The sequence below is a fragment of the Staurois parvus genome, unplaced genomic scaffold (assembly GCF_062004578.1).
Source record: "Staurois parvus isolate SC_StPar_1 unplaced genomic scaffold, SC_StPar_1.0 ptg002819l, whole genome shotgun sequence".
Lineage (NCBI taxonomy): Eukaryota > Metazoa > Chordata > Amphibia > Anura > Ranidae > Staurois > Staurois parvus.
Genome location: NW_028320615.1, coordinates 70,863 through 87,068, shown reverse-complemented (window position 1 = coordinate 87,068; position 16,206 = coordinate 70,863). Strand labels below are relative to the sequence as shown.

The window sequence follows — 16,206 nt, the reverse complement described above, 5'->3', positions numbered from 1 at the left end:
CTCATTGCTCAAGGAACCCCCTAGCAACCTCTGGAGGAACCGTGGTTGAGAAACTCTGAATTAGATGTTTCCTTCATATTATTGAACTAATAGGTTTACATCCCAGTGCCTCTTAGAGAAGTTGTTTGGTTTCCAAAAAAATTCCCTGACAGGGTTCAATTTTTTTAATTGATGTACACAGATATTCAATTTTATGAGCCGTGGAGTGCAAAAAACCCGAAGACACAAAAAAGTATTTATCCTTTCAAACTACTTTCATACAGAACTATAGGGAACAAGATCACTCTAAAAACTTTCCTAATGGTCATTATGATAGTTTGGTAACTCCAGTTCTGGGGCTCCTGAACACCCGGTAACACTGGTTCCTGAAAATGTCCATATGAGATGTTCACAGGTTCCGCAATTGTGGACAATTTGTTGTGTAGCACCCTCCTAGGTAGCTAGTGGGAGCTAGAGTTCAATTTTTAGTTAAGAAGGCTGAGTAGCAGGCTGGGTGTAATTTTTAGCAGGGTTAATGTCAGGTCAGGACTGAGAAGCTCTGCAAGTCAGTTCCCTGATATCTCCCTCTGCTCCGGAATCTTGGAAAAGATTCTAGAAGCATTTGGCGGGGTGAGGAGGGGATGGCCTGCACACTTTGGGCAATCCCCAATCAGGAGGCTTGGCATGGAGCCAGGGCAGCCCTTAAATGTGATAGAGCCTACTCGGAAGCAGGAGAGTTGAGTGGAAGATGGAGTGAGAAGGCTGAGATGCAGGAGCCTGGGAGAGGACCCAGTTAGAAAGGAGCCCACCTCCAGGCAGTGGTGCTAGAGAGATGGAAAGCTCAGACCACATCGGCCCCCAGAGTGAACACCATCTGTGCAGCAGGGAAAGAACAGCCCAGTGGAAGGCCTGAAAGCAGCTACCAACCCACCAGCTCATAGGAGAAGGTGTGAGTGAGTAATCCTACACCCCCTTGGCCAGTTAAGAGGAAAAGAACACTCTGGTGGGAAACCTAATTCACTTTTTACCCCGTACTGTTCACCTTAAAAAGCAGGCACTGGATCCCCTGTCCAGGGATTCCTTTAGACACCTGGATAGAAGAGGATTGTCTGAGGTCTGCGGTGGTACACCAGGAGAGGCTGGAGAGCTCTCCAAGAAGAGATTTTTGCTTTGGAAAGACTTGTACATAATTCCAGGAAGCTGTCTTCAGTTACAGTTCACATGGGCATCCTATATACCCCTTAACCCCATCCAAGTTCAAATCCCCCTCATAAAATCCAAAAAAAACCAAGTTCAAGGATTGGTTACTGTCTTCTGAGTCTTTGAGAAATGCGTGTTGCCTGGCTGTGCAGGACCCAAATCTCTAAGGAGGTAGTGCTACAGGTGTATATATACGAAGTGCTACGTTCCTTTGTTTGTGGTCTCATTCCTTGTATTTGTATTCTTTGCAGAGTGTGGAACATCGGGTGCTCTCAAGGGATCCATCGGCAGATATGGAGCTAAAGCAGCCGGATTCAGGGATGTCCTCTCCGAACACCACCATGTCTACGCAGCCAGCCCACTTTGACATCGGATCGCCTACCAGTACCCTCTCTAATTATGACTCCTGTAACTCCAGCCAGTCCAGTGTAGGAGACAAGAAGCAGAGTCAGCATACAGGACCAAGTAAGTCCCACCGCTTCTGATTCTGAACTAACCTTCTCTGCCTTTAAGGCAAACCTGGGCTTTATACTTGCAGGGCAACTGGTGTGCTTTACCACCCCCCTCCTACACATATTCCCTTTTCCGTTGGTTCCTTGCTTCTTCAATCAGTACTTTAGTCACTCCAAGCCAAAGCTTACTGTCAGGGCTCCAGGTATGACCAGAGGGGTGTGGACTGACACAGGGAAACGCAGGCTTCAGATATGGTATAAACAATATAATTTATTAAGACTAACAATACAAAACGCAGTCCAAAACTAAACCTAAACACAGTGCAAACAAACCAAACCACCCACCGATAACAATACATACAATACAAAGAGTAGTCAGGCAGGCCGGGTCAGTAGCAAACGGGCAAACGGAGTACCAGGAACAGGCGGAGAGTGGTCGGGGTTCAAGCTGGGTTCAGTAACTCACGGGCAGCACGATGCAGAGGGTCAGGCAGAGAATGGTCAGGGTCACAAGCCAGGGATCAAACAGGAGAAGTCAGCAGAGGTCAAGATCAGGCAGGGTCGGCAACAAGTCAGGCAGAAACAGGAACAGGAACACAGGATACAAGATACAGGGGCCCATGGAAAAACACACACCAAGGCCCTGACTGTGAGTCTGGCCATTCCTTAACCTCCTTGGCGGTATTCCCGAGTGTAGCTCGGGGTAACATTTCAGTACCACAAACGGTAACCCCGAGCTACACTCGGGAATACCATGCGGCACTGCTCCGGCATTTGATCTTCACTTACCTTACCCTGCGCTCCCGCGATGTGTCCCCTGCAGCGTCCCCGGCCATCTCCTTCGGCCAATGCCGGCATCCGGCTTCTGTGTCCTGTCCCTGTGACGTCGGGACGTACGGGCGCCGCTGGCGGCGGGAAATCTAAAAATTTTAAAAAATGTCTTTTTTTTTACATTTTACATAGTAAAACATTGCTGTCTCAACCAATTTCACATACATCTTGTCCCTAATGCTTTGTCCGGCGCCCTGCCTGCATTTTGTCTGTTCTTTCTGCCAGGAAACTGAGAAATGTCCATGGCATCCAAAAAGTGTCCCTTTAGGTCAAAAGCGGTTTAGATCAGCTAGGAGAACAGCGATAGTAAATCAGAACCACTTGCAGAATTGAGTGATAATGATTTGTGGGGAAAATTCATCATCAGACACTGAAAACGATTCTGCGACTTTGCTCAGCAATGTGCGAACTTGGCGCTCTATTTCACATTTCAGTGTTTTTGGTTTGATTATATTATTAGGCGTATTATTATTATATTATTATTTTTATGATTATTTATTAAATTATAATTTATGATTTTGTGTTTCAAATTTTATCCTACCCAGGATGTTTACTAGACTCTTGTTCGGACAGATTTCAGTGAGTTATTCCTAAGAATTACAGGCCTACAATAAAAAAAACAACATATTTCCATGCAAAAAAATGGTACAGCTTTCAGCACCAAAAATCGGAAAGAATCATACCGCCAAGGAGGTTAACCATTAGCCGCCCGGCCAATGGCCGTTTGGCGGCTTGAAAAGCGCTGCAGCTTTCCGGGTGCACGCCATTTGGCGTGCTCCCGCACATGCGCGGTTTGCACGGTTGCAGAGCGACGCAGCAGTGCGATCTTTCACCGCCCGTGCACCTCGGACACGGCCGATGACAGATCTGAGTACCGGCTCCCGTTGCTGGTACCATGTGACCTGCTGTGACCAATCACAGCAGGTCACATGACAGTTGTATACAATGGATGGCTTCATTCATGATGCCATCCATTGTATACTAGTGCCTAGCTGTGAATGGTCACAGCTAATCACATGCACATGTCATGTGATTAGCTGTGACCAAATCACAGCTAAGCACAAAAAAAAAAAAAAAAGCTGAATGAATCGATTTCATTCAGGTAAATGCTTGCTTATAGCAAAGTAATTCTTTGCTATAAGCAAATTGTGTAAAAAAAAAAAAAAAATACTGATCACTTCCCCAAAGTAGTACAGTGTTACTATGGTAACATTGTACTATTTTGGTCATAGTAAAATATGAAAAAAAATCTTTAAAAAAATAAAAAAAAAATAATAAAAAATTAAATATAATAAAAAAAAATATATATATTTTTTTTTTTCATACTGTCACCAGTCAGTGTCCCTGCTCACCGCCATGCCAGTTATATGATGACGCTGTACTGCACTGGTGACAGTATGTAAAAAAAAAAATAGTGAAAATAATTTTTTTAATTTTTTCATTTTCCGAAAAATTATGACAAAAAAATACAACTTCAAAAAACTCGCCATGCCTCTTATGAAGTACGTCGGACTGTCTACTCTGCAAAAAGGGGTCATTTGGGGGATATCTGTACTATTCTGACATTTGGGGGATATCTGTACTGTTCTGACATTCTTGGACCTCAAGAAATTAGATTGGCTGTCAGTACTTCAGGATTGATCAATATTCAGATCTATACCATAGTTTGTGAACTCTATAACTTTCCTACAAACTAAATAATACATCCTAATTTGGGTTATTTTCACCAAAGACATGTAGCAGAATACATCTCGGCCTAAATTTATGAAGAACAATTATTTATTTGCAAACTTTTATAACAGAAACAAAAACTTTGTTTCTTCAAAATTTTGGGTCTTTTTTTGTTAATTTAGCAAAAAAAAAAAAAAAACCCCAGCGGTGATTAAATACCACCAAAAGAAAGCTCTAGTTGTGTGAAGAAAATTATCAAATTTTAGTTTGGGTACAATGTTGTATGACCGCGCAATTGTCATTCAAAGTGTGAGAGCGCTGAAACCTGAAAACTGGCCTGGGCAGGAAGGGGGAAAATTGCACGGTATTGAAACGGTTAAATACAACCCCTGCAATCAGCTTCAGGTGTTTGGCTGACTGCAGGGGTGAGTCTCTGATTGCTGAGAGCACCCGCTGGCCAGCCCTGGTACTGCAGCCCACAAGGCAGGTGAGTCCCACCATTATTGGCAAGTCCATTCCTGACACTTACACCAGTATGATGACTCTCTCCCATGTGACAGTGCTGGACCAGTCACGCACCAGCAGTCACTTTAAAGGAATGAAGGTCAGTCACATGATCCTCCATAGTAAAGAAATGGCCAACCCAAATACTCCTGCGTTTAGGGACGGACTCCAAAAGGATGGGACCACATCGAGAATTTCTTGGGATATGCACGCCTTGCTGCCGTCAAATGACTGTGGAAGTCCAAATATACTGAGTAGAGAAAAACAAAAAGAGGGCGCACCGGTCTAGCGCATTACCTTTAAAAAATGTATTTATTAAATGATAAAAGTAGGTATTGTACTCACAAAACGACAATACAAAGGTACATCGTATAGGAACAGCGTGGTCTGATCCTCACCTATCTGTGATGGGAACTCTGGACCTCCAACAGGCTGACGCGTTTCGAGGACTTGCCTCTTCCTCAGGGCCAACTGACCAGAAGACTGCACCCTCTCTTATATATACTCACTAATGTGTCATCAATGGTTACACGTGGGCTGTCCTGGACACCCCAGGGGCGGGGAGAGGTGTCACAAGAAACGCGTCAGTCTGTTGGAGGTCCAGAGTTCCCATCACGGACACACACTTAGTGACCGAGCTGTTCCTATACGATGTACCTTTGATGTACCTTTGACTGTATTGTCATTTTGAGCTTACAATACCTACTTTTATCATTTATTAAATACATTTTTTTAAGGTGATGCACTAGGCCGGTGCGCCCTCTTTTTGTTTTTCTCCACATGATCCTCCATAATTGGAATCAGGTATAGGCAGCACAGTGGCTAAGTGGTTAGCACTCCTCCCTAGCAGCACTAGGATCGTTGGTTCGAATCCCAACCACAGCAGCACCTACTTGGAGTTTGCATGTTCTTCCTGTGCCTGTGTGGGTTTCCTTCGGGTACTCCGGTCTCCTCTCACACTAAAAAGACATGCTGGTAGATTGATTAGATCCGGTCTAAATTGTCCCTAGTATGTGTATGTATGAATGTGAGTTAGGAACCTTAGATTGTACTCCCCTTGAGGGTTAGGGAGTTGGGTCATTGATTTGAATCCCAACCACAGCATCACCTGCCTGAAGTTCGCATGTTCTCCCTGTGCCTGCATGGGTTTCCTCTGGGTACTCCAGTTTCCTCTCACACTTCAAAGACATGCTGGTAGGTTAATTGGCTCCTCTATGTGTATGTATGAATGTGAGTTAGGGACCTTAGATTGTACACTCCTTCAGGGTTAGGGACCTTAGATTGTACACTCCTTCAGGGTTAGGGACTGATGTGAATGTACAATTCAGGGGTGTATTTGCCTAGGGCAGCATTTTTCAGGGGGGGCAGCAGCATTTTGCAGGGGTTCAGCGCTGTCCCCTGAAAGAAGGGATGGAAGAAGGGACACACGCAGCACGGGGACCAGGTGGGGTCTGAGAGAGGCTGTGGGCTGCTTGATGGTGTATGTAGAGCCTGACTCTTGGGGCTCGTTCACACTAGGCTGTTTTGCCAACGCTTGCCAAACGCCCCTATAGCGTTTGGCAAGCGTTGGTCCAGCGTTTGCGGAGCGTTTTTTAACGCTCGGCAAACGCTCCGCAAACGCCGCATGCGCGGTTTAGCGGAGGTTGCTAGGCGTTTGCCGAGCGTTAATAACGCCCCACAAACGCCTATAATGCAGTTTGAGTGGTGTTACCGCAACCGCACCGCAAACGCCGGCCGGGCGTTTGCGGAGCGGCACCATAGACGAGAATAGGAGGCTTCAAAGCCTCCTGACTCGTCCAGAGGCGTCCGTTTTGCCGCGACGCAACGCAAACGCTCCCGTTAGAACAGCACCATGTGCTGTAATGTGCAGAATTGGCAGAGGCGTTTGGGAAGCGGTAAAAACGCTTCCCAAACGCCTCTCTGCCGCCTGCACACAAGGCTAGTGTGAACGTAGCCTTGTTCCCGGGGATGTCCGGAGCTGTGAAGATGAGTGTCTTCTCTCTCGCTGGGGTGGGGGTTGCCCAGTGGTAGTGGAAGGCTATTTTGGGTGGGGGCGGCTGGGGTGTTGTTGGTCAATGTCCGTGGTGGGGGAGCCAATTTTTGTGTTGCCTAGGGCAGCACGAAACCTAAATACACCACTGGTACAAGTGCTGAGCAGACTATTGGCGCGATATAAATCCTGAATAATAATAATAATCAGTTATTGGTGGGAAATCTGAAGCACCTCCTAGATCTGCACAGCTGTGCCCAATATAGAGGGTTCCCACCATCCCTGCTGGATTTTTACAATGTATTTGATATTTTTTAAGAATCCCAACAGGAACAAAGGAGGTTGAGAATTATGACAGGAGGATCTTGTTGTTGGATCATCACTTGGCCCACCAGGCTCCACCTACAACTAAACTATCAGTTTTAGGCAGAGGCAGGGGCGTATTTACCACAAGGCAAACAAGGCACTTGCCTAGGGTGGCATTTTTCAGGGGGGGCAGCACTTCTCCCCCCCAGAAGAAGGGATGAAAGAAGGGACACGCACACCATAGGAACCAGGTGGGACCCAAGAGAGGCTGCAGGCTGCTTGATGGTGTATGCAGAGCCTGACTCTTGTTCCTGGGGATGTCCGGAGCTGTGAAGATGAGTGCCTTTTCTCTTTTGCCAGGGGGGGTAGTGGAAGGCTCTCCCAGGTGGGGGGCAGGGGTGTTGTTGGTCAATGTCAGGCTCTCTCTGCGGGCAGGGGCGGACTGACAACTCATGGGGTCCCCGGTCAATAGGGGATCATGGGACCCCTGTGTCCTCACCCGCACTCAAACCACACCCAAAAAAGCCTATGAAAGGTACCAGGGGCATCTCATAGGGCCCCCTACTGACCCCGGGCCCTCGGACAGTGCCCGAGTTCCCGAATGGTCAGTCCTCCCCTGGGTACAATCTATATATGTAAATTGACGGTGCTATATAGGTACCTGTAATAATACATTTTTCGACCTCCAGAAGCCCATGAGAATGTACACTAGTTTTGTATGTATGTTCTTGGAAATGAAAAGGCGAGAGTTTTAAAAATGTATTTTTTTGGTCAGCTAAATATGAATTCTTCCATGTTGTCCAATGTGGCCCGTAGTTGACCTTTGTGCGATTTACCATCTAGCCAACAGGTGGGGCTGTAGTCTTCTTTTCACATGGTCACCTGAGCTTTAAAACAATTCTTTGCTTATGGAGTTCAATAGTCTAAAGTTTCCATTAAAGTGGACCTTCACCCTCTTCCACTACTTCCCTCCACTCCGGCTCCGGGCGTGAGGACGGCAGGAACAGTCCACCGCTGGATGTGGGGAAGCTCCGTTTTTGGGAGGTTCGAAGGACAGGGTAAGCATAGCCTCTCGGGAGGCTCCTGGACAAAACAAGGTGACCCATAATAGTAAAATGTGCAGCGCTTATAAATAACAGATCAATTATTATGCCAACATATATCAAATGTGCAAATCTGTGCAATATTATATATATGCAATTATAACCTCTCTCCCTCTCCTCAGGCACTTTCCCCTCCCCTCTGAAACATGCACACATCACCCCCATACTTAAAAAGCCCTCCCTGGACCCCAATGACCCGAACAACCTCAGACCCTTCTCCCTGTTCTCATTTACATCTAAACTCCTCGAGCGCCTCGTCTACACCCGCCTATGCTCTCACCTCAACGACAACAACCTCCTCGATCCCCTACAGTCCGGCTTCCGTTGCCTACACTCCACCGAAACTGCCTTACTCAAACTCTCCAACGACCTGCTAACCGCCAAAGCTAATGGCCACTATTCAGTGCTCCTACTCCTTGACCTCTCTGCGGCCTTCGACACAGTTGACCACCCCCTCCTCCACAAAAAACTACACTCCCTCGGCCTCAGAGATTCTGCTCTCTCCTGGCTCTCATCCTACCTGTCACAACGCTCCTTCAGCGTTACCTATAATGCTACCACCTCCCCCTCACTCCCCCTCTCTGTTGGGGTCCCTCAAGGCTCTGTCCTCGGGCCCCTTCTCTTCTCCATCTATACCTCCTCCCTTGGCCAACTCATACACTCTCACGGCTTCAACTACCACCTCTATGCCGACGACACACAAATCTATCTCTCAACCCCCCACCTCACCCCCTCGGTCTCCGCCCGAATCACACACCTGTTGAGCGACATATCAGACTGGATGTCGCTCCACTTCCTTAAATTGAACCTCTCCAAAACCGAGTTTCTTGTCTTCCCCCCAGCCCGGACCCCACCCCCCATTGACTCCATCATGTCCAACAACGCCACCATCAAACCCGCCCTGCAGGCCAGAGTACTGGGTGTCATTCTGGACTCCAACCTATCCTTCCAGCCCCAAGTCCAATCTTTAACAAACTCGTGCAGACTCCGCCTCCGCAACATGCAGACTCCACCTCCGCAACATCGCCAAAATCCGCACGTTCCTAACCCCAGAAACCACTAAACAGCTCATCCACTCCCTCATCATATCACGACTCGACTACTGCAACTCCCTCCTCACTGGCCTGCCTCGCCGCTGGCTATCCCCGCTTCAGTCCATCCTGAACACGGCTGCCAGACTCATTCACCTTTCCAACCGCTCCGTCTCCGCCACCCCCCTCTGCCAATCCCTCCACTGGCTTCCGATTGCGCAACGGATCAAATTCAAAATCCTAACGCTGACATACAAAGCTGTCCACCATACTGCCCCGAACTACATCACTGACCTAATATCCAAGTACCGCCCAACACGCACACTCCGCTCCTCACAAGACCTCCTTCTCTCTAGTTCCCTGGTCTCCTCCTCCCATGCCCGCCTCCAGGACTTCTCCAGGGTGTCACTCATCCTCTGGAACTCCCTGCCCCAACCCATCAGATTATCACCTACTCTCCTCTCCTTTAGGCGCACCCTGAAAACCCATCTCTTCAGGGAAGCCTACCCCACCCCCTGCTAACTTGCCGACCTCCTCCACTCTTCCTACCACTCCATCCCCCACAGCTATCTCCTCCTGTGCCACCATCCCCTCCCTCCTAGATTGTAAGCTCCAAGGAGCAGGGCCCTTGATCCCCTCATGTTTTGCATTGTATTGGTATTGTTCTGTCACATGTTCTGTCTCCCTTTTGTAATGTACAGCGCTGAGCGAACTATTGGCGCTTTATAAATACTGTATAATAATAATAATAATAATAACCTCAAATATACCAAAAATCCTCAAAATAAGTCCACCATAAAAAGTGTGAGTCCAGTGCCCATTGCCAAAAGAATTTTATAAGTCTTTCCAAATACACACAAAATGAAAACAGTGTGAAAGTCGCTCCACCAATCCACCACAGTGCATGCATAGTTACGTAGTTACATAGTTAGTCTGGCTCAGGGGCGGACTGAAACTCATGGGGCCCCCGGGCAATGGGGAATCATGGGGCCCCTGTGTCCTCGCCCACACTTAAACCACACCTAAAAAAGCGGTACCAGGGGCATCTCATGGGGCTCCCTACTGACCCTGGGCCCTCGGGCAGTGCCCGAGTCCCAAATGGTCAGTCCGCCCCTGGTCTGGCTGAAAAAAGACAAATGTCCATCCAGTTCGACCATTAAAAAAAAAAAAGTTATAATCCTACACCCACAGTTGATCCAGAGGAAGGCAAAAAAACCCAGCAAAGCACGATCCAATTTGCTCCTGCAGGGGAAACAATTCCTTCCTGATCCCCCGAGAGGCAATCGGATATTCCCTGGATCAGATGAAGATTCCCCTTAACGAATGGTATGACCACCGATTAAGGAAGGGTCACACAAGCTTTCAAAGGATCCATATCTGTCTTGAATGGCGGAGCCCCCCTGTACCCCACATCCACAAAAATAGATAAAAGAACTCTCATAGTGTAGTAGGTGCTAAATATTCACAATTTGTTCAGGTTACAAATACTCATAAAATCCATGCAGTATCATATCAGCTCATGCCGAACAGTAATCCACTTCCGGGTCTCGGTCTGCGAAACAATTATAACAAAGTGGAAGCAACTGGGAACAACAGCCACTCAGCCACCAAGTGGTAGGCCACGTCACATGACAGGGCGGGGTCAGCGCATGCTGAAGCGCACAGTGCGCAGAAGTCACCAACTGTCTGCAGAGTCAATAGCTAAAGACCTCCAAACTTGGTGTGGCCTTCAGATGAGCCCAACAACAGTGCGTAGAGAGCTTCATGGAATGGGTTTCCATGGCCGAGCAGCTGCATCCAAGCCTTCCATCACCAAGTGCAATGCAAAGCGTCTGATGCCGTGGTGTAAAGCATGCCGCCACTGGATTCTAGAGCAGAGGAGACGTGTTCTATGGAGTGACCAATCACACTTCTCTGTCTGGCAATCCAATAGACATGTCTGGGTTTGGTGGTTGCCAGGAGAACGGTACTTGCCTGACTGCATTTTGCCAAGTGTAAAGTTTGGTGGAGGGGGGACTATGGTGTGGGGTTGTTTTTCAGGGGTTGGGCTTGGCCCCCTAGTTCCAGTGAAGGGAACTCTTAAGGCGACATTTTGGACAATTTCATGCTCCCAACTTTGTGGGAAGAGTTTGGGGATGGCCCCTTCCTGTTCCAACATGACTGCCCACCAGTGCACAAAGCAAGGTCCATAAAGACATGGAGGAGCCAGTTTGGGGTGGAGGAACTTGACTGTCCTGCACAGAGTCCTGACCTCAACCCCATAGAACACCTTTGGGATGAATTAGAGTTGAGACTGCAAGCCAGGCCTCCTCCCCCGACATCAGTGCCTGACCTGACAAATGTGCTTCTGGAAGAATGGTCCAACCTTCCCATAGACACCCTCCTAAACCTTGTGGACGGCCTTCCCAGAAGAGTTGAAGCTGTTATAGCTGCAAAGGGCGGGGCCAACTCAATATTGAACCCTACGGACTAAGACTGGGGGGCCATTAAAGGTCATGTGTGTGGAAAGGGCGGGGCCAACTCAATATTGAACCCTACGGACTAAGACTGGGGGGCCATTAAAGGTCATGTGCATGGAAAGGGCGGGGCCAACTCAATATTGAACCCTACGGACTAAGACTGGGGGACCAATAAAGGTCATGTGCGTGGAAAGGCCGGCGGCCTAATACTTGGGGCAATATAGTGTATGTATTTTTTATAAAAAACGATATATATATATGAAACTTTATTTTAAACTTAAACAAATAAGTAAAATTAAAAAAGAACAAAGAAACGCCAGACTAAGGGCTCATTCACACTTGGCTGTTTTACCAACGCTTGCCAAACGCCCCTATAGCATTTGGCAAGCGTTGGTCCGGCGTTTGCGGAGCGGTTTTTTTAACGCTCCGCAAATGCCGCATGCGCGGTTTAGCGGCGTTTGCTAGGCATTTGCCGATCGTTAATAACGCCCCACAAACGCCTATAATGCAGTTTGAGTGGTGTTACCGCCCCGCAAACGCGTCGCAACTGCACCGCAAATGCCGGCCAGGCGTTTGCAGAGTGACACCATAGACGAGAATAGGAGGCTTCAAAGCCTCCTGACTCGACCAGAGGCGTCCATTTTGCCGCAACGCGACGCAAACGCTCCCGTTGGAACAGCACCATGTGCTGTAATGTGCAGAATTGGCAGAGGTGTTTGGGAAGCGGTAAAAACGCTTCCCAAATGCCTCTCTGCCGCCTGCACACAGCGCTAGTGTGAACGTAGCCTAAGAGAACACGTGTTGCCCTCACTGGATGGACTTTTGTCTTTTTTCAGCCAGACTAACTATGTATCTCACTTTGGTTGTCCGTACTGGGATTATCCTGCTGGCTATTTTTTTGGTGGAATGACTAGACTGGGGAACCTAAAAAAAAAAACCCAAAAATCACATCAGCCCATGGTCATGTATGGGTTCAGTCACTCGTACAATAGGTGAGATATTTGCCATTAAACATCTTTGCTCTGCAGCTTTTCATTCCTATAGCTGCCATTTTCGTCTAAAGGAGGGTTAGCAATAAACTTCGGCGGATGCAAAACTTTAACAAATGCGCCTTTCACAAGTCATGACCTGCTTTGCCATACAAATGCACAATTTATTCCGGTGTTCCGGATCTGACATGCTCTATATACAATTTGAATTTATTTTAGTCACATGGAGATGTCAGTATATCGGCTACACACCTGTCTGGGGAAGAAGGCCGTATAGAACAAAGATTATTGTTACTTCTGTACGGTAGGATACACAAGGCCTTATGCCGAATCACTTCCAGTGAGAGAGCATGTCAGACTGAACAGGCTGCAGGCAATCTGCGTGGTGAAATTAGTTTTTTCTTGCTCAAACTTTTTATTGGCATTATAACATAGGGAGAAAGACATTAACAGTAGGCATTAGACATTGTATTGACAGCAAAATACAGGGGAAAGCATATACAGTGTCAATGTCATTATATAGCAGGCGAGAGTCAGAAATTCGTTTTTATTACAAAACATATGAAAAATATTTTTAAAAATACATTTCAAATATACTGCATGTCTTTACAAATACAAATCTACATTTTTTTGAATGCATTTAAAAATCAATGTAAAAATCTATGTTAAAATGACTTTTTGACATGTTAAACAAAATCTGAAGAATATATTTAAAATATATATTTTTTAAAATATATTTTTTTAAAATATATTCTTCAGATTTTTTTCAACATATAAAAAAGTCATTTTAACATAGATTTTTACATTGATTTTTACATGCATTCCAAAAATGTAGATTTGTATGTTTAAAGACATGCAGCATATTCGAAATGTATTTTTAAAAATATTTTTCATATATTTTGCAATAAAAAATGAATTTCCGCATGCAGTATATATATATATATTTATTTATTTAATGAATTCTATTTTGAAATATATTGAATATGGACAAAATTGTAGTATTTCAAATATATGGCAATATATTTCGGAAGAATATTTTATTTAAAAGAATATTAAGAATATTTATATACAATATAAATTGTATTGTAACTGTAATGTCTACCTTCATTTTGTAAAGCGCTGAGCAAGCTGGTGGCGCTATATAAATCCTGTATAGTAATAATGAAAAAAAAAAAATATATATATATATATATATATATATATATATATATATATATTTTTTTTTTTTTTTTTTTTTAAATGAAATATATATGAAAGTTGTAGTATTTCAAATATATGGCAATATATTTTGGAAGAGTATTTTTGAAATATATTCCGAACATATTTTTCTTCCGTGTGGGTTGGTCTGTGATCATTTTTTTTTTTTTATCGGAATTCCATATTGTCTGAGCCAGGACAAATGTCTCTTCTTTTGCGACACATCAACAGCCAGTCAACTTTTTTTTTTTCCAGGTTCTCTTAGTATAATGATCACATGGTCTGATCTTTCCCTTTAATTTCTCTTTAATATTCGCATTCGCAGACATATTGAACTCTATTTAAATAGCCCCCCGGAGGAGTTCAGTTGCCCCCTGCTTAGGGGGGGGGGGTATTTCCTGCAGTTTGACTTTGGAGTTCTTTGAAGTGCCTCAGCCCGGAATAATGAGAATGAGAACAAGAATCTCCTTTCATAGCGCACAGGCACGAGCCAAACCTTCCGCCGCTGTACACTAAATCATTGTGACTCGGATACAGCAGATGGACACTAGCTAAAGAGAACCTGTCTTTCCAGATCCACCAGTCAGCTTCCAGCTGGGGGCTGCCGTTGCTGATCTCCTCTTGAAAATGCTGCTTGCCTGGCTGTCAAGCTTCTCTTATGCCCTTTTAACGAGATCTATGGTCACAGCAGAGCAATTTCATTTTACAACATCAGCATTATAACAACAATACATACAATAGTTACATCTGACAACCCAACATAAGCTCGCTTGAAAAGACTCCTTTCCAGGGGCGGACTGACCATTTGGAAACCCGGGCACTGCCCGAGGGCCCGGGGTCAGTAGGGGGCCCCATGAGATGCCCCTGGTACCTTTTTAATAGGCTTTTTTGAGTTTGGGCAAGGACACAGGGGCCACATGATCCCCTATTGCCCGGGGGCCCCATGAGTTGTCAGTCCGCCCCTGCTCCTTTCCATGTTGGGCGTGCTGCCTGTCTGCTGGCCGCCACCTTCCAGCAACTTTCAGAATTCCCAGCATGCTTTGCAGCTTCTCCTCTATTTCTAAGGACCTTACTGAATCCTGTACTGACCCCGCCTCCTGAGACTTCTCCTCTCAGAAGGCGGGCTCTGTGAAATGTGTGACACAGCAATGCCTGTTCATGGGGCATAGTGACTCCGTGTCACAGAATTCCGTGAAGGAAATACCCCGTACCGGGGTAAAAGCTTTTCTTTAGCCTAGCTGTGGTGGCTTTGATTGGCCTGTGCCACCTCTCCAAGGGCTAGAGGATAAACCAGGACCAGGACCGTCCTAATAGCATCATGGGCCCTGGGCAAAGTAATTCACTGGGGCCCCTGCCAGCCTGCCCCAATTTTTGCACCTACTCTCAAGAATTAAAGTGTAAATAGTTGATAGAACTAAACATTTATTAGTACTTCCAATAAAAGTGATTTAAGCAATAAGAAAACATAAATAATATATAACATAATAAATCAAAGACTAATCAACACAAAAGGCACAGTACAGGAAGGAGGCAGAAGGGAACACTGCAGGGGGGATCAGGAGGGCACAGTACAGGGATCAGGAGGGCACAATACAGGGATCAGGAGGGCACAGTACAGGAGGGAGGCAGAAGGGAACACTGCAGGGGGGATCAGGAGGGCACAGTACAGGGATCAGGAGGGCACAGTACAGGGATCAGGAGGGCACAGTACAGGGGGAGTCAGGAGGGCACAGTACAGGGGGAGACAGGAGGGCACAGTACAGGGATCAGGAGGGCACAATACAGGGATCAGGAGGGCACAGTACAGGGGGGAGTCAGGAGGGCACAATACTGAGATCAGGTGGGCACAATACTGGGATCAGGAGGGCACAATACAAGGGAGTCAGGAGGGCACAATACTGGGATCAGGAGGGCACAATACAGGGGGGAGTCAGGAGGGCACAATACAGGGATCAGGAGGGCACAGTACAGGGGGGAGTCAGGAGGGCACAATACTGAGGTCAGGTGGGCACAATACTGGGATCAGGAGGGCACAATACAGGGGAGTCAGGAGGGCACAGTACTGGGGGAGTCAGGAGGGCACAATGCTGGGATCAGGAGGGCACAGTACTGGGTTCAGGAGGGCACAGTACTGGGATCAGGAGGACACAATACTGGGATCAGGGGAGCACAGTACTGGGATCAGGAGGGCACAATACTGGGATCAGGAGGGCACAGTACAGGGGGAGTCCAGTGGCCACAATACTGGGATCAGGAGGGCACAATACTGGGATCAGGAGGGCACAATACTGGGATCAGGAGGACACAATACTGGGATCAGGGGAGCACAATACTGGGATCAGGAGGGCACAGTACAGGGAGAGTCAGGAGGGCACAATACTGGGATCAGGAGGGCGCAATACTGGGATCAGGAGGGCACAGTACAGGGAGAGTCAGGTGGGCACAATACTGGAATCAGAGGGGGAACAATACAGGGGGAGTCAGTAAGGATCTC

At 46.7% G+C, this 16,206-nt stretch overlaps 1 protein-coding gene across 1 annotated transcript in view; it reads left to right on the top strand.

The window, feature by feature from the left end:
- LOC149429081 (uncharacterized) overlaps positions 1-16,206 on the top strand; it is a gene marked incomplete at its 3' end in the record, with an annotated part of 145,278 nt that overhangs the window by 115,768 nt on the left and 13,304 nt on the right. Inside the window, exon 6 of the mRNA XM_089666754.1 lies at positions 1,431-1,644. Coding sequence (XP_089522880.1) covers positions 1,431-1,644 — 214 coding nt within the window. The remainder of the gene's footprint in view (positions 1-1,430; positions 1,645-16,206) is intronic.